The sequence below is a fragment of the Vigna umbellata genome, chromosome 2 (assembly GCF_029865625.1).
Source record: "Vigna umbellata cultivar VRB3 chromosome 2, Vumbellata_1.0, whole genome shotgun sequence".
In the NCBI taxonomy this organism is placed as follows: Eukaryota; Viridiplantae; Streptophyta; class Magnoliopsida; order Fabales; family Fabaceae; genus Vigna; species Vigna umbellata.
The window spans coordinates 51435033-51460585 of NC_142166.1; the positions used below are offsets into that span (position 1 = coordinate 51435033).

A 25553-nucleotide genomic window follows, 5' to 3' on the forward strand; every position below is an offset into this window, starting at 1 on the left:
TAAAATTTTAAAATTAAATTTTTGTTCATAAATTTTTGCTTTTGTGAATAGTTTTTCGTAAATATTTGGATACAGAATTTGGCTGATTATTTATTCAAATATTTTTTGTTTTTAATTTCTGGAGATGGTTACAGATGTCATCTTTTCTATTAACAAAGTTCTTATTATAAGTTGTAGCAAATAGTTATGGTAGTGGTGAATATAATAACATACAAGAGAATAAGAAATAAATCAGTGAGAAAACTTTAAAATATAAAATTGACATGGAATTGTAAGCAAATTAAAAGAAATCAATAATAAAAGAAAAAATGTTATTAATATTAACACCATAAATCACAATTATTTAAAAAATTAATTAATTTTATTAATAAATGATTATACATTGATTTGTTATAATTATTCATATGAATGATTTAGTCATTTATATTAACTAGTTATAACCTTAAATTATATCCTTTTTGTTATAAATAGGATTTTTTTTTCAAAAAATATTATTTAGAAAATGAATCTTCATCTTGTTCCCTTCTTTCGTTTTCTTTTTCCCCGTTATTATAAGTTCTGCTTACTACTTTCAATGTCTCTGCCTGTATTTCATGCACTGTTTATATATAATCCTTTAGCTTTTATTGTATTGTTGAATGTACTTCATGTATTGTACACCACAAGAAGGATAGCTTAAAGGATATATAGATAGTTTAAAAGGATTCTAACCATAAAAACTTTATAATTAAGCGTGACCTTCTGGAAAGAGTTGTCGAAACGTTACACAAACTCACTTATAAAAAATTATCATCATTTTCAATTCAAAACTTTTATTATAATAAAAAACATCAATAAAATATGAAATCAATTCACTCACGGATGATTGACATAATTTTCAATCAAAATTTTATTATAATAAATTTATAAGAACTTTTATCTAGTGTAAAACTTGTACTTCCTTTTCTATTCCCAAAATCTGTTAAAATGGAAAATAATTGAATGAAATTAGAAAAGTCTTTCTAAAAGCATCATAAGATTTTTTTAACGTTTAAAACATTAATTTAATGCACAACGTTAGTAAAACTTTTAAAATCACAGCTAAATACGCGACCTCAATTTGTTTATCAATGTTAAAATGGTGTATGTAAATAAAAGCGGACTTTCTGCAATCAGATTCGCCTCAAGAACAACAACACAAGTAAAATCGAAGATAATACATATTTCTCTCTCTATCTCTCTGGAAAAGAATTAATGTGACCTCGAGCTGGGGTCATTTAGGAGTAAAATCATTCATATTCATCATCTCACTTGAGCATATATAGCTAGCATAAATAAACGAAAGCACTCAAGTTAATTACTCTTTATATTCTAAAGCTACAATGCATCTTCTACCAGGTTGGACCCATCAGAGTGGTCGCGTGTGTCTACCACTCGCCCTGCCACAAAGAATTGCATTCTTTGGAACAGGGAACTCGTCTCTGATTGAGGTTGATGCTGTATAAACGCGCACATATAACTGTTGCCCAAGGTATTGTCGTGCCCAAAACTCAGACCTCAAATTCCACATTCCCACGTTGTCAAGGGCAACATAAATAGCAGTCCATGACATTGGATACACCTGAACAAAATCAACCACCATTGAAGTAGTCAGAAGCAAAATACATCAACAACAACATTGTTATGTTATGCTACACAAAAGAACATGGCTCATCCTCACCTGTGTGGTACAACGTGAAACTGCATCGTGGAGATTGTACTGGTTCCTGCTAGAAGGTGTCCACTGTCCCCCATCCATGCTGCATAAATGATTTTACATATTTTAGTAAAAACATATTGTGGTAATTATTAATTAAATTTGAGTATGCAAAGTTGCAAGAGCTTACCCAACGACAAAGAAAGAGTAGCCATCGAGATGATAGCTTTGAACGATGTTCTCGTTGTTTTGGAAGACAATCTCCACAAAAGCTCTGAAGTCAGTTTGTAAAACGGATGTGTCAAGGTAGATGCCACCACCAGTGGGTCTGTCAGATATGCTTCCGGGGCGGAAAACACCAGAGATTTTGAAGTAATCTGCGAGCTTGAGAGGGGTGTCTGGGGCAACATAAGACACGCTGTTCAGTGCGTATCTTTGTTTCCCATTCACTTGACCAGCAGAACTCGCTAGTACGATGGTCCTGCTCGTGTTTATCATACCGTAATGATACGATCCTTGCGGGTTCGGTCTTGGTCCGCTTGCTGTAAGGTTAGTCCTGAACAAGTATGTTTCAGAGTTAAAACTAGCACTACTCACATAATTATACTACCAACTTAAATATTTTTATCATTTGTGCGACAAAATACCTTATTGAGCGGGCCTGATTCAAGGACCAATCAACCTGGATCGTAGGTCCACCAGGGGGTGGGCCTGATACTGGGCCTGCAGAGTTGCTATAGCGAAGAACTGCAGTGGTGGTGAGAACCTTGGATGAGAATCGTGAGGAAGCCACAATGTAATAGTCCTTAGCAGGTTGATCTGCAGTTACCAACACTGAATAAGATTGTCCCACATGAACATCAAGAGAGGAGTACGTAGTTTGTACAGTGTGTGTTCCTTCCACTTCCACCAGCTTCATTTTGTGATTCTGAATGCGAAAGTTAAGGGAATGTTGCAGCCCCACATTTGATATTCTGAGTCTGTAAGTTTTTCCTGTTGTGAACATCATAAACACATATATTTTAATGTTTCGTGATTATCGTAAGTTTTATTTTATTTTTTTACAAGTATCAAGGGTTTATTAGCGTACCTTGTTCAACGTTTAAAGCCACCCCATTAGGTCCACGACCATTGATAAGTATTCCATCGGGGAAAGGAAGCTTCTTACCGTTATCAAGATGGGCTTTCAGAGTCTGCATATAATCCAAAACATCGTTTATTTCTTCATCATTCAAGTTAATTGCAAGCCATTATATACATAACAAGTTTGTAGATTTTTAAACAAGTTATCCCAAAATCATATATATAATTATTTCAAAAACTACCACTTTTTTTTACATGAAAAAAGCTTGTACTTTGTTTAAGCTGAATCAAATACACAATGGTTTCGACCCAATCAATCTCTACAAATTTAGTAAAAGACAGAGAGAAAAACAAACTTGGTTTAATGTAATTATAATTAGCAAATTTGCCAAATTCTTGACAGATAAACAGATAGATAAGTAGAATATTTATTCATACAAAAAGTGTTTAAATTAAATAAATTATCATCAATAATTCAAAAGTTTTAAAATCTTGTAAGCAACCACTTTAAGGCTATTTTATTTATGTACGAAGTATCCAAGGGGACATTATTACAACAAAGTTTCTCAATTAAAAACACTAAGCATAAAATATTTCTATCATATTAATAGTATCTTTAATTTCTATTAGAAATACAAGGGATAAGAAACTAATTATTCGCTTGATATTTGTTAAACAGTTTATTCTTTTTCTATTGTCCTTTTATCTTTTCTTCGATTATGGTGACTTACGTTTAGTGGTTAAGTCCCCATCAAATTTCCTACTCGGCTACTGTTGGATTCCTAGATAACAGCTATGTTTGAATTCAATTAAACTATAATTCAATAAAAAAAAATATTTCAATATAAAATATGTATTAATAATAATTAAATAATAATGAAATATTTAAATAGATTAATTCGATTCGATTTCTCCAACCACTTTTAAATTATTGGGTTTTACAATATCAGCACTAGTCAATTTTCAGTGACCGAATGAAGAGGTTGTCTCTTATCACACAATCCAAAAAATGTGATGTCAACTTTGCGATTTCCAAAATGTGATGAATGAGTATTTATTAACACGCAATGCATGGGAGGGCTAGGAGCTCCCACCCAACAAAGTCAACGAAGTCATGAATGTCAGCTATTTATGACTCTTCACGAGTTCTGTCTCATATTTATAACTTAGCATACACTTATTCAAAAATTTTAGTTATTTTTTTACCCACATTAAAAAGAATACCATTTACTTTTACAATCAATAAAATAAGTTCTCGAACTAAATTAACATAAAATTTTTAATTTTAATTTTAATACATATCATATTTAAAAAAATAAAAAGTTTCTATAACCTTATAATAATAGTAAATAAATTTTTCCTTGCCCTTCACTCCAAGAAAGACAGAATAAAAGAAAGACAGGGTGATGGATGTTTTTGCTTTATGTAGGTTGGGATAATCCCTTGCTTCTAAGCTAAGGGTGCGGAAAATTGTCTCTTCCTCGTTTATTCCAAGGAAAAAAAAGTTAAAAGAGTGAAGAAATAAATAGAAAAATTAAAATTTGAGAAATAAAAATATTGAAAAAAAGAGAGTAAATAACAGCTATATAAATACAGATATTTGTAAAAATATATATATAATCAATTGTATTTTAAAATATAATTAATAATATCACAAACATTAAAATATGTGAATATAATCAATTACATTGTAAATTTTTATTTACTTATAATTACATTAAATAATCATTGTTCACAATATAATTAAATGCATGGTTAATTTTTTACTAATGTTTAGACTTTTATCGTACTAAACAAATATATTTCACTTTTAATTTTTTTAATATTAATCTAAACAGTTCTAAACTTCACTATTTTTACTTTATTTATGTAATCTCTCGCTTTACATTACTGAAAATATAATAAGCTTCCATTCTTTTACTCTAATAAAATAATAATAATAAAGTTTATTTATAGTATTTTACATTGTTTTGTTTCCACTAATCAAATAAACGTTTCTTTTACTTTTTTTTACATGAGATGTATTAATTGTGAAAAAAGTTAATAATGTTGAATTTGATAGGATGAGAAAAGGAATTGTTACCGTGTGGTTGGACTTGAACCAATCTCCAATGAGAACAGTGTAATCGCCGGCAGGATCGGAAAATGGCACCGGAATCCTTGGTCTGCTCAGAATCCTGATGCCTCCAAAACCACCGGCAGCTTTGTGAAACGCAAGAGATGGAAAGTAATAAAAACTTCCAATTTGATCCTTCACTTGAAGAATGTAAGTGAAATTCTTCCCTGGTGGAATCGGGCATGTTGTTCCAAAAACACCATCTTCAAACGAATTTCTTCTCTGCTGAACCCCATTCCTGCATCATTATTTTCTCTATTTATTTCTTAAACAAAAATTATCTTTTTTTAACAATTTAACAATAATTTCTACTTGTTTAGTAAAAATTAAAATCTACACTAATAACTTGTTCGTTTGAGTGGATCTAAAGGAGTGAATTTGAGGGAATTTGAGAGGATTTGAAGATAAATCTTTTTTGTCGTTTATTTGAGTGAATTTGAAAGTAAATGAAAGTGAATTTGAAAGTAAATGAGAGTAAATTTGGAAATAAATTTTTTTAATTTCTTACGACAATACAATTCTATACCAATTTTTACAAATTTTATTTCTAAATTCACTCTCATTTACATCTAAAATCACTCAAATAAACGATAAAAAAATTTATCTTTAAATCCTCTCAAATTTACTCTCTCAAGTTATAAAAAAGAATACGCCCTAAAAGTCATTTCATTATTGCAAATTATGGAAGTTAAATTTACTTCAAAATAATACCGAGTTAATAAAGTAAAGCAGGGAACCATGTGCTCGTGATTTTAGGAAACAAACTTGCAGTAGGTAACACGTCACACTGGATTCACAAAGCGAAAAAAGGACCATCACATTAATAGCTTTTTTGTAGGGAACATCGTTGTAATGGTTGTCTTCCATTAATTACAAAAGGTAAACGCGCCATCACATTAATACATTCTCTGTTTTTTGTAATAATATTTTTTTCCTGAGATTATTTATTAAATCTATCTTTTTTTTCTTTAGAATGTTAAAATTTAAAAATCATATAATTATGATACATAACATTACAATATTAAGAATTATATAATTATAGAATATAAAAAATTATATAATAAATTTTTTATTTAATAAAAAAATAATTTATTTCTTACAAAAGATGAGTAATTAGAGAAATGCAAAATACAAAAGTCAAGATTTATGTCTAAATGTAGCTCTGGAGATTTTTCTCCGTTGAAAAAATCCAAACCGCAATTTATATGAAGTATTATTAATAATACAAAATTGATGAAAGAAAATTTTCCTTTTTCAAATGGAAATTTAGGCAGATACAAACTTAAACGAGTGGATACAGTAAAATTTTCTTTATCAAATATACTTTATAGTTAATTAAAATGTATTCACTTCAATTCTTATTTAATAACTTCATAAATGTACTTTGTAGAATTAACTCAAATACTAATTCCAGAAACTTTCCTTTACACGTTTATTTACAAAGCATTTTCTTTTATTAATTTAAATTTATTTGAAAACATAAAGTTTGTAAACTTTATTCATGATTAATGTGTTGAACCTCTTTCCCTAGTTTCTTCTAGACAAATCATAAGTTTGACTTGACTCTGAGGCTGTGATGATAAGGGTTTTCCATTCCACTTTCACTGGACGAGAAAAAAAAATATACAAATAAAAAAACATAAATATATTTTTATGAAAAATATTCTATTTTTTATATTTTTATCATAGAAAAAATTATTAAACACTAAAAAGATAATAATAAGTCCTCTCCCTTACTCTCCTACTGAGACACTGTACCGCAGTGTCTCAATCACATGGCTTTGTCCTTTTCACAAAAATAATATGATCATTTTTAACGTTTTTAAAAACATTTCTCCTTTGTTCTGAACAATTGAAATATTTTCTTTTCATTAGTATATTTCCAAGAGAAAGAAGCCAGATCTGGAACCGCTTCCACACATTCGATGCAGCACATGCCAGATTTCAGTGTTTCCACTTTCCAGCAAGACTCTGATGACTCAACAAACAGCCAAAGCGTCTAAATAAAAGTGCAACCGACCCAAACATCACGACATCAAGAACATCAACATTTTTCTTTTATATTTAAAAAAAATCTCAGACGACCACACTTTTTAATCTTAATTAATAATAAAACACAACACAAAACACAAATGTTCGATCAAAGAATAAACAGAGAGAGTGAAGAAAGAGATGGAGAGTTACCAGGAAAGAAGAAAAGGCTCATCCAAACTATTGAAGACATTGATGATGAGGTTGTCGTTGGTAACAGAATGAATATCTGGACCTGGGAATTGTCCGTTGATTAAGATTCCCTGTTTTTTTTTTTTCAATTTGTCAATTACTCATTATGATCCAAAACCATATTTATGATATTGATGATGGTAAAAGACAAGAAAAAGAGTGTGAAGAAATGTGACAGAAAAGGTTGAGATTGAGACATACCCTTTGGCGAACACCAAGAGGGAAAATGTCGCCATAAGTGACATTCCAGTTGAAGAATCTGTAAGGGTCTTCGGCCCCAGAAAAATGAAAGTGAGAAATAGCAAGAAGAGATAACAGAAGAACAGCAACAGAGGCTCTTCCCATCAAATTGAGATGCATTGTTGCACTTTCTTAGTTACGAACACAGTGTATGAAGGGACAAACAGAGTTTGAAGGAAAGGGAAAGGGTCAGAAATGATTAGGGATGGCTCACATTTAGGTGCAGTACAGAGTGGGAGTGATGCATGTGTGTATCTATATATATATATATAGCCCTGAAAATTGAAAAATGTTAAAATATAAGAGAGGGAAAAAAATTGAAGGGAATTTGGGTGGATGTAAAAAGTGAAGGGTTTTGTTTTAGAGAGTGGAAATTGGATGCAAGTGTCGGTGGTGGGTCCCACGTACTACCTTAATTATAGTTGAACCATGCAGTTTTGTTTTGTCTTCCACATGGTTCCTTTGTGGGTATTCACGGTTCACACATGATGTGTTCAAACTTAAAACAAACAGGGAATTAATCGTACTTTTGAAGCTTTTTTCATTCAAATTTATGCCTAATTTTTGGTTTTTTTCCCTCCAACTAAACATACAAATAATTACTTGTGGAGGATGTTCTAAACTGAAAATTGAACAAAGACATGTGCAGAGTATTAGTCCTAAACAATTTCCTCTTTTAAATTGCGGTCCTGTTTGGTTTAGATAACCGCTTTGGTTTGTTTTTGTTACTTTGTTTGTGTGCTCATAATTACTTGTGTCAATCTGTCACAGAGAATTTTGTTTGTTACTTCATGATGATGCGTTTGTTTGGAATGACAAAACTTTTCCGTTTTTTAAATTTATAAAAATAGATTTTTCTTTTGTTTTATAGAATATAGGTTGTACAATGGCACACAAAATTAATTTGTATTTGCTATAAAATTAACTAATTCAATTAGTATAGTGATTTTTTTTTTAAATTATGAGATTCTAATTCATGTTCATTGAAATATCAGTAATGTATTCTATTGTGATTTCCGTGCATTATAATTATAATTTATATTATATTAAAAATTGTAATAAGAAAATATTTGTAAAGTTTTACGTGGAATTTCGTAATATAGGTAAACCATTTATACTGTGATAAATGATTCTTTTATCTATTTAATTTGTTTTAAGATGTTGAAATTCAATTTACAAATAAATAGGAAAATGATAATTAAAATTTTAATAATATACTAAAAACTTCTAATATTATTGTTTTATATAGAAAGAAAAAAGAAACGAGAACATATGATTCTTTCATTTTATTATGAATTAAATATATTTTTAATCTTCAAAAATTGTATTTAGTCTATAATTAAAATATATAATGATGTGTGTTGTGTTTGTGTGTGGATGGGTGTTAGTTATTAATTATTTATTATATAATTATTTGTAAAAATTAATTAATATTTTAAAGAATTAAAATTTATAATACTAACATAGTTAGATATTTAAAATCAATTAAAGTGTAGACAAGTATTACAGAATTTAATAATTTGATTAAAATGATAACATTATATTGAATTTTATATTTAATTTTTACAGCAAGTATCAATTCTAATGTCGATGTTATAAACAGGTACATTCAAATATATTTAATTATATTATTATTATTAATAAATGTAAAATTTACTAATTTAAGTGTGTGTTAGTTATTAATTATGTATTATATATTATTGATCAAAATTAATTAATATTTTAAAGAAATAAAATTTATGTTACTAAAAATAATCCTTGGATAATTAAAAAATCAATTAAAGTGTACAAAAAATATTACAAAATTTAATTATTTGAATAAACTCATAATATTATATTTATTTTTTATATCAATTCTAGTGTCAATGTTATAAATAGATACATTCAGATATATTTAATTATAATGTAACTACATTTAAGTGTGTTAAATGTTTTTTAATGGAGAATATTTATGTCATTTTGTTACACAAATTGGATGTGGGAAGGAATTCCGTGGTGCAGGAAGAAATGTAGCAATTTCTGTCATTTTTATATCCATAAAAGCTATTTTGACTGTTTCTTACCTTGTTTCTTGGACGTTCCAAAATTCTTCTAGCATCCTTTCACTTTCCGATAAACAGTTTTGGATTTTTTTTTTCTGGAAAGTAATTATCGATGGGAGGTAGAAAGCAACAACCTATTTTTATTTATTTAATTTTCACATTTTTTTTATATTTAAAAAAATATTGGCTGTGACTATTATTTATTTTAAGAGTTTTTTATTGTATGGTATTTTTATTAGGTTTAATTGCACATTTTAATTATTATAGTTTAAGAAATTTATGTTTTAGTTTATATATTTCAAATAATTATTTAGTTTAATTTCTACACACCTTTTAATTTATTAGTTTCTATGTATACACAGTTCACTCTTTATTGTCTAACATTGACCAAAAGAAATTGTACATACCACATATGCTAAGATTTATCTATACCATTATTAAAGAAAATTTCTTTTTATATATTTTATTTCTAAGTTTACCTGTAATGATTTTTTTAAAAATTAAAATAATTATTTTATCAATTTTATAATTTAAGTAATTTATTTTCAAATTCAATTTTTTTCACTCTGACTGTTATTTATTTATTTTTTAATTTAATCATTTTTAAAACTACAATAATTATTTATAATAAAAAATATCAACAAAAAAATTTATGTAAAAAATTATAAAAATTATTTATATTTAATTTATAATAATAATTGAATTACTTTTATTATCATAAAAAAGTTACTACACGTATGTATTTTCACCAGTTTAAGTATAGTTATTAAAAAGGATGATTAGCTAACTATACAAAATACAAATATAATTAAATCTTATTCTTTTAAAGTAACAAAAAGTTTAAATTTAAAATTAAATAATTTCATTTACCTTTTACATGAAAGACAATATAAATTAATATATTAGGAATACTGTACTCTAAAATCAATATTTACTTGTCAAGTGGGTAAAATGAAACATAAATATATGAGAAATAGAAATAACAATTTTATATTTAACTTTTATTCTTCTTAAAAATGGAACAAAATTATAAATGAAAATAAACAATAAATTTGTGTTTTCTAGTCAAGAGGAAAATTAAATGAATGGATAAAAAGAAATTATATAAAAATATATCTTAATTTCCTTTTCCTATACTTTTCATCAGTTTTTAAATTATTTAATATAATTGATTAAATATTTTAATATTGATTAAACTTAATTTTCATTATCATATGTACACATCCCTTCTACTCTTCTGGGTTATCCATACTATTCCATAAGAAGATTATCTTTTGGTGTATATATCATGTTTTCAATTTTATCAAGTATTTCTTAACTCAAAATAATTATTTTACTAATTTTATCAGTTAAATCTTTTCTTTCTAAATTTAATTGCTTTTTAATTTGATTTTTGTCTAAAATATAATTTTAATTTTTAATAAAACAATTATTATAATAAAATTTATCTAAAAAATAAACTAATATATTTTGTAATTTTTTAAAATATTTTTAAACTTCATCAACTTTGTTTTATTAATATTTACAAATTTAATAAATATTTTTATTATAAAAAATGATGTGATACTTTAATTTAAAATATATATACAATTATAATTTTTGTCTAAATATTTGATATTGAAAAATAATTTTTTTATATTGAATATTTGATAATATTATATTGTATTTCTAATAAATTTTTATTATTTTATAACATTTAATTAATTAACGTATAAATAGTAAGAAAATAAATACAGCAAAAAGCAAAAACACCCATGTATACTCATTATTTGGTAAAGATAAAAGTGAAACAAAATTTTTATACCTATTAATTTCGAATATAAATATCTTTGAAAATTGGTGTGGAATAACAAAACTTGCCTCTATCTCACCCTTTTGTCATCACGGAGTGCATATGTTGTTACTAGTTTATTTAACTACCTTTCTCTATAAACTTTAATTTTGAGACCAATATTCATATCTCAAAACAAATTATTAAACTTGCTTTTCTTTTAGTGACATTATTCTTTTCAAGAATTCAATCTTTTTTAATCTCAACTCAGGAGTCGAATCCAAATGCTTGTAATTCTTAGGAAAAAAACAAATTAGGTATCGATGATTTCATAATTTTGTTTAGAGTTACATTGTTTATGAGATGCAACATTCTTCTTCTATTTTTCAATTACCTAATAATAAATTATTCATCAATGAACATTATTATTTTAAAGATAATTTAGCAAGTAACTTATTTTGCTCAAACTTAATTTATTTTCAGAATACAATTAGTAAAATAATTATAATAAGATGTGACTGACAATAATGCTTTTTTATTATAATTTCATATATATATATATATATATATATATATATATATATATATATATATATATTATGTTTTAGGCTAACTCAACTTTTCCATAAGCTCATTATGAAGACCAAAAAATAAAGTTAACTTCTCGTCTTTCTTCTCATATGACTTTTCTTACTTTTATTTATTTATTTTTAATATATAAATAAACAAATTTTAATCTATGAATCCCTACTTCCAAGCAACCACCACATTTGTCACCACCACCCCACATGACAGCAGATGTCTATTCAGATGATTGGTTATCTATGTTTACTCACTCAGATAATTAGTTAATAAAATAAAGTTCACTGAGATAAATTGGTGGCGAATTTGGTAGCGAATTTGTTTAAAGGATTTTTTTCGTGAAAAAAAATCCCATGAAAGAAATAAGAATTCATAAATATTTTTATACTATTAATCAATAAGAAATTATGATAGGTTTAACTTTTAAAATATTTATCGACACGTAATAAAATCAAGAACTCACTACATATTACAATATCTAGGTGAATGATAATGTAAAAGACTTTACATAATTAATATATAGAAAATAAATAGGATTTTAAATTTCCTATGATTTTTTTTTTCAATTACTTTATCTAAAATACATTGTAGGTTCAATTCAAGCCGAAGGCTTCATATCAGTAGAGTTTTGCTTCAAACGACCTTACAACTCATGTTAACAAGTAGAAAAATAAATATTAATTAAATAAAAACAAAAACACATAATATAGAAAAGATTATCAAACTAAGTCGTTGTCTGTAGGGCATTAGTTAACAAAAGTTTGGAAAATACCTGATGGCAATTATAAATTTGAGAATCTATAGTTCTAAGCTTTCACAAATTACTGTACATATCGGGCTAACAATATCATTAGAATTGAGAATGAACTAGCCTAACTAAAAGGAAGAGGGTTGCCCCACTCATTATAAGAAATATTTTGAACAAACACCTTATCCATAAAATTGTTATAACAAGAATGTTGATCACGAGTTCCAACCTTAAAAGTAATTGTGATTCCTATTTGAATGAATTTCTAGATAGACGCCTTCTAATAAAGAAAAATGAGAAAATAAAAATAGTTTATCCTATATAGAAACTTTCTCGTATGTTTTCAACAAACAAAATTGCTTGTACACTAAGATAATTTTAACTTACATAGAGTTTCATATCTATTTTTCTCACTTGGAATGAATTTATTGAGAAATTTGTCCAAATAAACTCAGTCTATAAAAAGAACCTTATCATTGGTCGTCTTATAGACCAATTCAAAAGAAATTGTGACACTGAGTTCCTTTCCATTCAGGAGCCATTCTCATCCAATAAGAACAGGCTTACAATTGATCTTAACGGTTTTTACAAAGTACATGAAAGAATGAAATCGGTGGTTAAGCAAACAGGGATTACCGTAGTAGTTATGTAAACAACTGTGCAAAGGAAAAACAGGCACCACTGTGTATGAGAGTTTAACCAAATCCAGAGAACATAGAGAGACGGAGAGATTGTAAGCATTGAAGAAATCAAAACATTGCAAGGACTTAACGGTTGATCTTAACGGTTTTTACGAAGCACATGAAAGAATGAAATTGGTGGTTAAGTAAACAAGGATTACCATGGTAGTTATATAAATCACTGTGCAAAGGAAAAACAGGCACCACTGTGTAGGAGAGTTTAACCAAATCCAGAGAACAAAGAGAAACGGAGAGATTGCGAATCTTTGGTTTAACTGATTGTGATTTTCACAGGAGGCAAGATATTTCCAAAATCAATCCAAGTAAATGGTGGATGAGTGCGGATTCAATATCAAATGAATAATAAATTATGCAACTGCCAAAGTAGACGGAGCGTCGTGCTGCCATTGGACAAACCTGGGGAGCAATTGGATTATGCATAAAGTAATCCCTCAATTTTATCTCTGAACTATTACTCTCTTTTCATTACTCCCTAATTAAGTCGAGAAAAAAGTATTCCAAATCCTATTAGCTAGCCTCCTAAATAATAAAAAAAATTCAAATTAGCCCTTAAACTGAAGGGAGGTTCAACACACATATATCTCCACATCTGATAAATATTATTTGCTTTGTGTCAAGTTTTCTCGAATTTGCTTTTAACATCACTTTAAAAGGTCTCATATCAAAGAGTTATCTTATATATATATATAAACCCATGTCTTGTTTTATTCTTCGTGAGTTATCTTATGTATATATAAACCCATGTCTTGTTTTATTCTTCGTGAGTTATTTATGTATATATAAACCCATGTCTTATTTTATTCTTAGTGGTGGGACTTGTATCCTAACATAAACTTTACTAACATACATTATCAGATAGACTAAAATGCTAGATTTGAACATTTCAAACATTACTTAAAACGATTTATTACATTAGAGAAAGTTATAGTTTGAGGACAACACTGATGATTTGTTCCTGAATTATCATACAATGAAGATACGTATTGCAGTGGAGATGTGCTGGAAGGTGCAATGGTTTGCATTAGCTTCTAAGGACAATTAAGTATCACTCCAGCAAATCCCTTAACATATAAACAAAACTTATAACCACTGAATCTCATTTCAGAGGAAAAGTTATCTTATCATCAAATTCAACTAGCATCTAAGCTCAGGTTCTACACGGAAGATTACAATTTCTAAACATAGATGTCGAAACTGCTATATGAAGAATCGTCTATCCCTTCTATTCATTATTCACTCTCACAGTACACTGTATTTAATATGAATCTCTAAGAGCAAACACTTGAAATCCTCAACAATAATCACTACCATAGGACAAGCATAGCAGTATATTCCTAAAAAGCAACAGGCACCTTCAAAGGCTATTATTGTTGACAAGTCTAATTTCGTTACAAGAGAGCACGGAAACAGTTGAAATTGTTTGTTGAGAGATCAAAAACAGTAGCAAAAACTTACGGACAATCATTCTGCGGAAAAGAGGCAGCGAAGGCGAGAAGCAAAGAGGCCGGAGGAGTCAAGAGAAGCTTCTCGAAGGAGGTCGCGCTTGATGTTTTTGATGCGGTCGGAGAGAGAAGCGTTCTCGTCCCTGAGGACGTGGATATCTTCTTGGAGGTTGTGGATTTTGTATTTCTGCCCTAAAGATCGCATGCTGAGGAGAAGGATTCCCGTCATTGCGAAGAATTGAATGAAACTGTCCTTCCGTTTCACCGCGTGAGACAAAAACCCTAACCCTTTCTTCGAGTTTCCAGCGGCGGTGCCCGGTGTCGGAGAAGCTGAGGAGGAAGCCATGGCTATCAATTCACCGCTACAACAAAGATACAGAACGGAACCTCTCTTCTTTTTTCTTCACTCAATACAAATCGCAAGGAGTGTGAAGCTGAATAACCTGTGAGTGAACCTTGCTTTTTTGCTATTTTTTAAAATCTCAGAAAAAATTAATAACTAATTCATTTTTATTTTTAAAAAAAGTAAATAAACTCTTCTATAACTATACTCGTGATTTATGATTTTTTCTAAGAAGTTCATCCCCAAAGTTAATATTTAATGACATTTTAGTTTAGAGGAAAAAAAAAACAAAATATGTTTTAATCTTGATAGATAAGAAACTATTTGCTTTAGATGAACTTAGTAAAAAGGGAGTGAGAATAAAAAAGCCCAAAATAAAATGTGCCATGGAAAGCCGTAAAGAAACTAATTACTAGGCCTATTAATTGGGCTTTTAGCGGGCAATTTGAAAGCCCGGAACATAAAACTAAAACGAGTGTTTCATCCTACACCTCCAACATCTCATCCTGCACCTCCAAAAATTCCATTTTTAACCTTCTGACATATGCACCTCTAACTTTTCAAAAAATTTTATTTTTTAATAAATATATTTTTATTTTCTTTTCTCTCTTATTAAAAACACTTTAATAAATACATTTTTATTTTTTTCTCTTTCTTATTAAAGTTCCTCTGCACTATTTTAATAATAATCTAATTTAATTTAAAATTTAAATATTATTTAATATAATTTTATATTTTAATAATTATTAAAATATGATTTATATCATAATAATAGTTATATTAAATATATAAAAATCAAATAACAAAATAAAAGTAATAATGATAAAAATAAAAAATAAAATAACAATAACAATAATATAATATTTGCTTTAATATATTCAAATATATTAAATTATATTAAAATATTACAATAAATTAAAGAGTTATTAAATTTTAAATAAAAACAAAATTTTTAAAAACTTATTTATTGGATAGTTTTTTATTTAAAATATAATATATATTTTTATAATAGTTTTATTAAAATTACTAAAAATAATAATAAAAATAATAATAATATTTAAAATCACATTTAATATATTTAAATATGTTAAATTATATTAAATTATTAAATTAAATTAAATAATTATTAAAATTAAATAAAAAACAAAATTTTGAAAACTTCTCGCATACCCATATCCGATTCATACGTTATCGGATTTCTATATCCGATTAAGAAATTTTAAATTTATTTTCTATTTAAATTTTAATAATTATTTAATTAAATTAACATTTTAATATAATATAATATATTTAAGTATCTTTTATGTGATTTTCAATACTATTTTTATTTTTATTATTATTAACTTTATTTTAGTTATTTTATTTTACTTTTTTAATAAAATTATTATAAAATATAAATAATATTTTAATAATATTAAATTAGAAAGATATAATAAATAATATTATTATTTTTAATTAAATTAAATATTTAGTAAATTTTAAAAAAAAACTATTAACATATTTTACGGTATCCAATAAATAAGTTTTTAAAAATTTTGTTTTTATTCAAAATTTAATAACTGTTTAATTTATTGTAATATTTTAATATAATTTAATATATTTGAATATATTAAAGCAAATTTTATATTATTGTTATTATTATTTTATTTTTTTATTTTTATCATTATTACTTTTATTTTAGTTATTTGATTTTTATATATTTAATATAACTATTATATAAATCATATTTTAATAATTATTAAATATAAAATTATATTAAATAATATTTAAATTTTAAATTAAATTAGATTATTATTAAAATGGTGCAGAGGAACTTTAATAAGAAAGAGGAAAAAATAAAAATGTATTTATTAAAGTGTCTTTAATAAGAGAGAGAAGAAAATAAAAATATATTTATTAAAAAATAAAATTTTTTGAAAAGTTGGAGGTGCATATGTCATAAGGTTAAAAATGGAATTTTTGGAGGTGCAGGATGAGATGTTGGAGGTGTAGGATGAAACACTCAACTAAAACAAATGGAATGCATGATTGGTTCGCTCTCTAACTACAATCGAATTCGTTTCTGGCTCTGAAAAAGTCACAAGTCGACGTTTTCGTTCTAGAGAGAGAATCAGAGTTTTTTGGTTTAAGAGGAGAGAGAAACACAGAGAGAAATCGAGAGGAAGAGACAGAGGGAGAACCTGAGAGCGAGAGAGAGGCTACCATGATAACGCGATCGAATCTGGCCGAACAGTTACGCGAGTATCAGATTCGATCCAAGCATGACTGGGCCTCTGTCTCGTTCTTCTCCTCCACTTCTTCAAACATCGCCAGTTCCAGGTATGCCCTACCCAATTCTTATTTCAGTTATGTTTTTTTTTTCTTCAAATTAGGAATCCTTGCCCTGTTATTAATCAAAACCCCCATTTTATTTATCATGTTTATTATAGTACTCATGGGATTGCGAGATCATGAATATCGCTAGGTTAATTTTTTTCATTTTTCATTTTCTTAGCTGGAATGTTTTGCCTCCCACCCCCCACCAGGATTTGGCTTATTTCCCGTTTATATATATATTTTATCGAGATGGATATTGTTCTACTTGTGAATATGATATGATTAGGAATAATTATTAAGTAAAAAAATTGGTGGGGAACAGGGTGATTCGTTTCGGCGTGGTTGTTTGGATTAATATTCAATTTGTTCCCAGACCCACCTGTTTTGTTTTTTGTCCATACAGACCATTTGTTATTGATTCCTTGATTTGGGTATGTTCGTACTCTTGTTATATAAAATAGGGTAGATTTTCTTGACAATGATATTGTAATACATACATAAATACAAGGTTTTGGTTCATATTATTTTTTCGCTAATGCTGAAAGGAGGACATATCTTATAGGGGCACAAATCGTATTGAAATTAGGCGGTGGGGAAAATTGACTTCATGTAGTTTGCAGATTCACTGGTTACAGATGGAAAATAATTGGCGTAGTTAGTGGTTACTTTGGGGGGCTTTGATGTGCACGGGAAGGGGAATATTAGTATGCTATCGAATTTGATCTTCACTCTATATATGCTGAAATACTTGTCTAGGCCCTATGATTAAATTCCAAGTGTTGACACAATTGGTTAGGATGGCAGGTATACAGTTTTCAATTAAACTAATCAGAGGTGATGATTATTCAATCTCTTCTCTAAAATGTTTCCAAATTCATAAGTCATTTTCATTCCTAATCGCACATTTATTTGCTTATTATATCATAGCTTTCGCAAGCCTTTAGAATCAGTATATGTTTGTTGAGGTTGTAAAGGTAACTTAAATCATTATCACAGATTAATGTTTCACCTTTACAATTACTCGGAAGAGATGGTTTTTGCATGTGCGGTGTGGGGGTGGGTAGAGCAGTGATGAACATATAAAATGTGGAAAAGTATTAGAAGACGAAGAAGACATCACAGTCATGAATGATTGATAAGCAAAAGAAAAATTCACCACTTTGAATGAACAATTCAAAGATGAAAAAAACAAGTGTTTTTCTCCACAAGAACATAGAGAGAATTTTTCAAAAATCATAAGTTTCAATTTCAAACGAGTCAACAACTGTTTACAAAATTTAGCAAAAGCTTGTACCATGGACCTAGGACTATTAGGCTCATCTACTAATTAGGCCCATCCAGTGAGTATCTAATTAGTCTAGCAAATAATGTGCAAGTAAATTTTCTAATCACAAAAACATGGAAACATGTAAAAGGTCAACACAAAATACACAATTCATATTCTAGCTTTAACTCTCTATCTTGGTTTGTTATCAGATCTCAATCCATGCACTCATCAAGGAAGGAAGGAGAAAATAAGGCCCCCTTATTTGTTTAGGTCTAGGAAGCCCCAATACATTATAGGATATAGATACGAGGATACAAGGATTTCTAATAAATCAAGATATGTTACTGTTAATAACAATCACGTATATTTAGCACATATAAACAATATCTGTGAAGAGACATTTGTATCATCGTTCGTGTCTCATTGATTCATAAACATATTATAGTCAATAGATGATCATGGTTTGCAAAAACCATATCTGTGGTCAATGCTCTCTGATTGTCAGTCTTTTTAGGTGGTTTATGAGTTTGTCAATGTTTTTTAATGACATAATATGTAATAATGATGTTTTTTGACTCCTCTCTTTTGCGGTGCAGGGTGGATGTGGTGGTTTTTGTAATATGGGAACTTATTATTTTAGCCTTCTTGGTATTTTCGGTAGTCTCTCTGTACTTCAAGCACATCCGACTTGCTTTTATTTTAGTCTGCGTCACAATCCTATTGCTTTTATGCATGAAAATTACAAAGCAAGTAAGACTCGCAAGGAAAAAGAAACGAAGGATGCTTCTTCCATTGTCAATGTAAAACGGCATCAAGTATTGACATTTGGCATATTCCTATTCTCGTACAGCCTCACCGGTAAGGTCTTGGCCATTCTTGACCATTTCCATTGGTCCCGCATCTCATTCATCACTGGATTGTGTATCATCTGATTCCACCAAATTGACTAAAGTATATAATCGATGTTTTCACATCAACACAATCTTATCCAATTGGTTGATCTAGATCAATGTTGGAGTCAGTGTGGCTGAGTAAGGCTAGGATCTTGTCACAATATATATATTTGGCATATCTTTTTGCTGTTTGTTTCTGTATACATAGTGCAACTTGCAAGTTACTATTGAGTTTTTGACCCCTTGACGTTGAAAGTTCAAATACCATCAGATGAGTTATTGTATAATGACGACATATGTGCGAGATACGTTTGGCACTGATATTGTGCGCAAGGTGTGGTAGATGCGAAGTGTTGCTAGCTTTTGAGGACAATTTCTGTGGTTTTGGCCTTGTGTGGAGAATGTAACCCTTGTTAACTCCACTGTGGAAGGTTGATGTGAAAATATTTCTTTATCTGACTGACGTAATACCTGGTAAATTTGTTATTTTAAATGGGATACTTATGGGCAGATTCACATATTGACTTTTTTTCATTTCTGAATCATTCCGCATATTAAAGACATTTTATTTCCACATATTTTACATCAAATTGACCCGTTATTGACGATATCGCGCAATTAGAATAGAATGCGTCATGACTCCTGTAGCCACAAGTCAAGCATTCTTTCGATTTCATCATTGATAGGAGCATCGTCCCCGACTCTGTGCGGTCTGCATGCTTGTCCAGGAAACCCTTGCAAATGCTTGCTATTAAACTTCCAATGTTGTGATTGACAATAATACGATATCCTGTTTCTACTGTGGACTGAAGAAATGGATCTCTATGCCCTGTTCTACTATGCCCCAAATGGCTCCTATGACAACCAGAAGGCTCAGAATCATCCCAATAATTCCTAATGTCCAGTTCAGGTACCAGTTTATGCTATGTTTCTGTGGTTTCTTAATCTGTAGCCACATCAAACAGGGATAAGCTAAGGTTATTGGTAGAGCAACCCCTCCAATCAGACCAGCCAAACTAGGTAAGAATGGTAAAGTTACAGCAATAAAAAATGCTAGGCACCCAAAGAGCCCCCTGAATGCTATCCGTAGCCATCGGGGACAAGGCCTGTTCTTCTTGCTGGTGTATTTAAATTCCAGATTGTCAAATACCGGCATTGCATAGATTTGGAAGGAAGTGAGGCTGTTTATAACAACTAACAAGCTTGTCAAAGCGATGATGAATTTTGACGTATCATGTTCGTGGTATTTGTGTAAAGCACCTAACATCCCTCCATTAGTAGGTATCTGGAATCAAAGAGCGTAAATGGTCAGTCGCAAGTGAAAATAGTCAGAAACTTAAGGTATTACGTTTTAAAAACGTCACTCACTAAATTTCCATAGGCCCAATAACCTCCAATGGCAAGGGGGAACAAACACAAAGCGATCACCAGGTAAGCAAACATTACACCTCTCCACATAGCCAAGCGTGAAGGTTGCTTAGCGTCGGAAGGCATGGTTCCCTACAAAAGTGAATTAGGGGAAGCAACTAAGCAATATTAAACGCTTTTAAGTGTCTAGAAAAAACAAAAATGTACGAGGATGCAGGCATAAAGATATTATTACCTGTATTTCCAGCACAAGATTGTGACCGCGGAAAGCAAAGGCAATGATCCCAAGTGCATTCCACGCCCTAAAAACCATGGTAGTGTCTGATTGTCCCCTTGGTGGCTCATACGATACATGAGCAAGTCTACCTTTGACCACAGATAATATAAATATAAGAGCACAGTAACCTACGGCAGTGACGGCTCCAATGAGGGAAACCCCTGCAATTGAATTGAGGTTTGGTAACTGTGCAAGCAAAATGGCTGTGCATGTAAACACCAAATACCACTCAATTGGTGAGAGGGGGCATGGCTCTCCAAACACCATCTGAAAGAATATCTTCATTGTGCTTGCACCGATCATTATCAGTGTCACACACGTCCCACCAGATAAGTACATTATTGGGAACAGTGCCAATACTTTTCCCATCTTTACTCCTGCAGTTTCATTTCCCCCTTTTCCTTGTCAATTTCCCACGTTATTTTGGTCAACATTAATTAATCACTTACACCAGTAATAACCATAACCATCTATCTTTCTAATATTCTATAAAATACTTTTCAAGTTGCTTTTACGACAGCTGGTCAACCATACAGTTGACCTAACAGACAACTTGGGCAACTTAAAAGTGCAACAAACACGGGTTTTATCAAAAGCTACCAACATATGTCTCTTCTTACACTTATAAAGGAACAATTTTGTGGTTCTTTTATTATAGAAAATTAATTCTGAATACAATAAAATATAAGTCATAGATAAAACGGTTAAGAAATAAATTTTAAGATTAACTCAATTTCATAAAATTAGTTTATAAAATAAGATATACATTTATTTATATATTTTTAATTAACATGAGACTTTCAAAATAAATTATTATATGTAATTTCAATTGTTTATTTATTTTTCGAGCATGTTGATAAGAAATTCTAAAATTTCTAGTGTTTGGGATTTAAATTATTATGTCATATCTTTAAAATTTTAAATGTTTTATTTGAAAATTTTTGCATAAAATTTTCTATAAACAAGTTCGTTTCTACTTACATTTTTTTAAGAAAACATAATTGAAAATTCTAAAGAGTAATATTAAATGTATAAAAATAAACATTATAGTTGATTTTAAACATTTAATAATTCAAGTTACTTAGTATTAACCATATAAAAAATTGTATATTTAATAACTTCGTACACATATTCATACGTCTTTAGTAAATATTGAAGACAAAAGATAAATAGAGAAGAAGAAAAAAAGGAGAGATGAAAAGAGAAGGAAAAGGGAACAAGAGTGGGATTTGTAGAGGGTATAAAGAGAAGAAAGAGAAAAAAGGAAGGATAAAGTTGAGGTTAAGTAAAGAGACGTATAGATAAAAAAAGAGTATACAGACTTTTAAATTTATTCTCTTTATTATGAAATTTAAAAGATTATAATTTTAAGTTATTATTAAAATAATTTTCAAAAGATAGTTTTACACATAGGATTTAATTATTAGGACTAATACAAATTTTTGGACCACATATTTCTTCACCAACACATCTCATGTCAATTATTGGGTGGTTTATATTGTTTTAAATCTCCAAATAAAATAATACACACATCATATTACATTAGGATGAATAATAGCCATTAGACAACATCGTAACTTTTTTTCTAAATAGTGAAATAAATCAATCTTAAATTTTGCTAAATGCTTATGATGATAAAGTGTGGATAAGAATGTCCATAATACACCAAAAAGAGAAAAGCACCATCTGTATCATTATTCAACTTTAATGTTGTTTGTAGGAGGAGATGATATGATGTAAAGTTACCTCAATAAATAACGCATGTACTACCTTTGTGACATTTGTCCCTTTTATTTTATTTATTTAAGGTGTTGTTCACTCGAATAGATTTTGAGGAGAATGATTGAAAATTTGAAGGTAAATTTTTCTGTTATTTATTTGAGTAAATTTGAAGGTAGGTGAGAGTGGATTTGGAAGTAAAGTTTGTGAGAAGTAGTGTAAGATTTGATCGATGTGACAAATTAAAAAAATTTATTTCTAAATCCACTCTTACTTACTTCCAACTCCACTCAAATAAATAACAAAAAAATTTACCTTTAAATCATTTCAATCACTCTCCCCAAATTCATTCAACTAAACAAACCTGACAGAATTAGATATATAAGCATCAAAATTATGGCCCCGCATACAAATCAAATATTATGTGGTGCAGAGTAAAAACAATATTATTTAATTTTAAATTTTTATATGATTGGTGAATATTTTATGGATGAATTATTTTAAAAATTATATTTCTTGATTTTAATTAGATGATACATGGTATAAAAAATTATATGGGCAATTTATGGAAATTAACCTCAATAAATTAAAAGGTCAACTATTACCTCCTAAAAAAACATTGTTAATCAATTAGAAATAATTCCAGGGGTAATTTTCAAAATAATTATAATAAAAAGTAGTTAAAATCGTTTTACATCATACATGTTATGAATGGAAACATATTTATATAAAATGTTCAATATTCGTTAATCAATCAACCAATCATTTCTTATTCATCCAATCTTGTTAGTTTTTATAATAATTATTTTAACAAAAACATTAACAATAATAACAGTTTAATTAGCTAATAGTTGACGATTTTGCTTCATTGGTAAGTTTTTGTTTCACTTTTGTAAACATTCTGTCAAAGTTGTGTTAATCTTTTCATTATCCATGGTGATTATATTTTTCTCCATTTCATAAAGCATGCAATATCACTTTGTACGTAATAAATAATACAATACACAGACAAAAAAAACCTACCGAATGCTGCCATAGCTAGTCGGAGGTACCTACTATGGCGCACCCCTGATTCCGATTCGTGAAGCTGAACCAGTAGCCACAGCGTGTAGAGTTGCCATGTAAAAGCCACACAGAGACACGTGATTCCCCAAGTCCTGCATCAACACACCGGTGTATGCAATTTAATAAAATGTCTGTTGATACAACAACTGCTGTCGGGTTAGTATCACTAAGAAGAAGTTCGTTGGAAGTTAGTATCTTTAGTCGACATGGGACTTCCAACACACCTTACTCAAGTTAAGGTATATACATCTCGAGTGTGAGATTAGATATTTTCAATGATTGGTCCGACAGCAGCCCGATAACAGGTAGAACAATATATTCAACAAATAATAAATATCATTAGAATAGGTTCTAACCATGGTTCTGATACCATATTAGAATGAATTTTAAGTCTAACTCAACTCCACAAAACTAATTTGTAGATAAGTTTTACACCTACTTATAAACTATGAGCTGACGTTATCTCTAAAGTGATTCCAAACTATGAATTGACCTTGTGATTCCAGTACGAGGTTGTTGTTTAGAAGATGAGTGTGATAGAAAGTGATACGTACCAGCCAAGAGTGGTGAAGGCGAAGGGAAGAAGAAGGGCCTGAAATCCGATGCCTGAAGAAAGGACATGAAACGCAGCGTAATATGCGTTTCCGTTTCTGGATTGGGTGATGGGAAGCCAATCATCTTGTGGATCGAGCTTGGTGAAGCGACCAACTTCTCCGAAGTAATCTTGCATGTTTTCAATGGCTTTCTTCATGGGACTGGCCAAAGGGGTGCTCATGAAACGAGATGCAAAAGGGCTTTTCGGAGTTTTCGAAACTTCAACTGCTGGAGTTGAGATGCTTACCTTTGTTTCCACCACTTCCTCCATCGTTATTAGTGTGTTGTGTTGAGTTCTATTTCATGTTCGCATCCACCCTTATATATATAGGATATGTTGAAAATGTTCCCAATATACAATTCTACTTGCTATTTTAAAAAAGCAATGGTACGATAATATATTAATATTCATTTGGAAGGATAGAATACATATAAAAAAAATTAATTGTGTGTTTATAAAAGAAAAAAATAATACATGAATGTAAAAATTTGTGTATCTGAATCTATTATTGCTCATTTAAAAATCTTACATATATAAGGTATGAAAACTTAAATATTATTATATCGTGTGGGAACATATAAAAAAATTGCAAGGAAAAAATATTATAATATAAAAAGTTGTTTTTAAGAAATATTAGCGTGATTTAATGTTGGATAGTTGTATCTCGCGGCAGAGAATTAGAATTTTACCCAAAAAATTGTTTTAAAAATTTCATAATTTCGTTAAAAAAACTTGTACGAGAGTATTTGTAAATTTTGTGAAAAAAAATATAATGTTTTATTCAAAAAGTTGTATAAAAAAATTTACAAATTTTGTTAAAAAATATTACATATTGAATAATAATGTATTTGTAGAATAGATATTGAGTTGTCAAATCAAATCAAAATTTTATATAAATATATATTATTCTTATTTGTAATAGACTTTTACTAGATTTTTGTTTCTATTGCTTAATCTCCAACATAACTTTTTATGCTAAGGATTATATAACGAATTAGTGAGAATCATAATACTTTGGAACGGCATTAATTTATGAGCTGAAGGAAAATGTGATGGAAAAGATGAATACTTTTTGTTGTCTGTTTTG

At 29.0% G+C, this 25553-nt stretch overlaps 4 protein-coding genes across 4 annotated transcripts; 1 reads left to right on the forward strand and 3 right to left on the reverse strand.

Moving 5' to 3' along the window:
• Positions 1-1125: 1125 nt before the first annotated feature.
• On the reverse strand, positions 1126-7582 carry SKS5 (SKU5 similar 5). The gene is made up of 8 exons (XM_047303951.2): positions 7299-7582; positions 7059-7168; positions 4842-5112; positions 2766-2868; positions 2323-2668; positions 1866-2231; positions 1700-1778; positions 1126-1600 (listed from the first exon to the last, which is right to left on the reverse strand). The coding sequence occupies exons 1-8, from the start codon at positions 7455-7457 to the stop codon at positions 1388-1390; spliced, it is 1647 nt and encodes a 548-aa protein (XP_047159907.2). The 5' UTR covers positions 7458-7582; the 3' UTR covers positions 1126-1387.
• A 6669-nt stretch (positions 7583-14251) lies between these two features.
• On the reverse strand, positions 14252-15085 carry LOC124830284 (uncharacterized). Its single transcript, XM_047303948.2, has one exon. It carries the CDS (start codon positions 14967-14969, stop codon positions 14643-14645), a length of 327 nt encoding a protein of 108 aa, XP_047159904.1. The 5' UTR covers positions 14970-15085; the 3' UTR covers positions 14252-14642.
• A 1915-nt stretch (positions 15086-17000) lies between these two features.
• LOC124830286 (NADH-ubiquinone oxidoreductase chain) lies at positions 17001-19643 on the forward strand. The gene is made up of 2 exons (XM_047303949.2): positions 17001-17285; positions 19146-19643. Exons 1-2 carry the CDS (start codon positions 17170-17172, stop codon positions 19351-19353), a joined length of 324 nt encoding a protein of 107 aa, XP_047159905.1. The 5' UTR covers positions 17001-17169; the 3' UTR covers positions 19354-19643.
• Positions 19555-24746, reverse strand: LOC124830283 (lysine histidine transporter-like 8). Its single transcript, XM_047303947.2, has 5 exons — positions 24426-24746; positions 23830-23963; positions 21046-21464; positions 20811-20942; positions 19555-20727 (listed from the first exon to the last, which is right to left on the reverse strand). The coding sequence occupies exons 1-5, from the start codon at positions 24734-24736 to the stop codon at positions 20239-20241; spliced, it is 1485 nt and encodes a 494-aa protein (XP_047159903.2). The 5' UTR covers positions 24737-24746; the 3' UTR covers positions 19555-20238.
• Between the last annotated feature and the right edge of the window lie 807 nt (positions 24747-25553).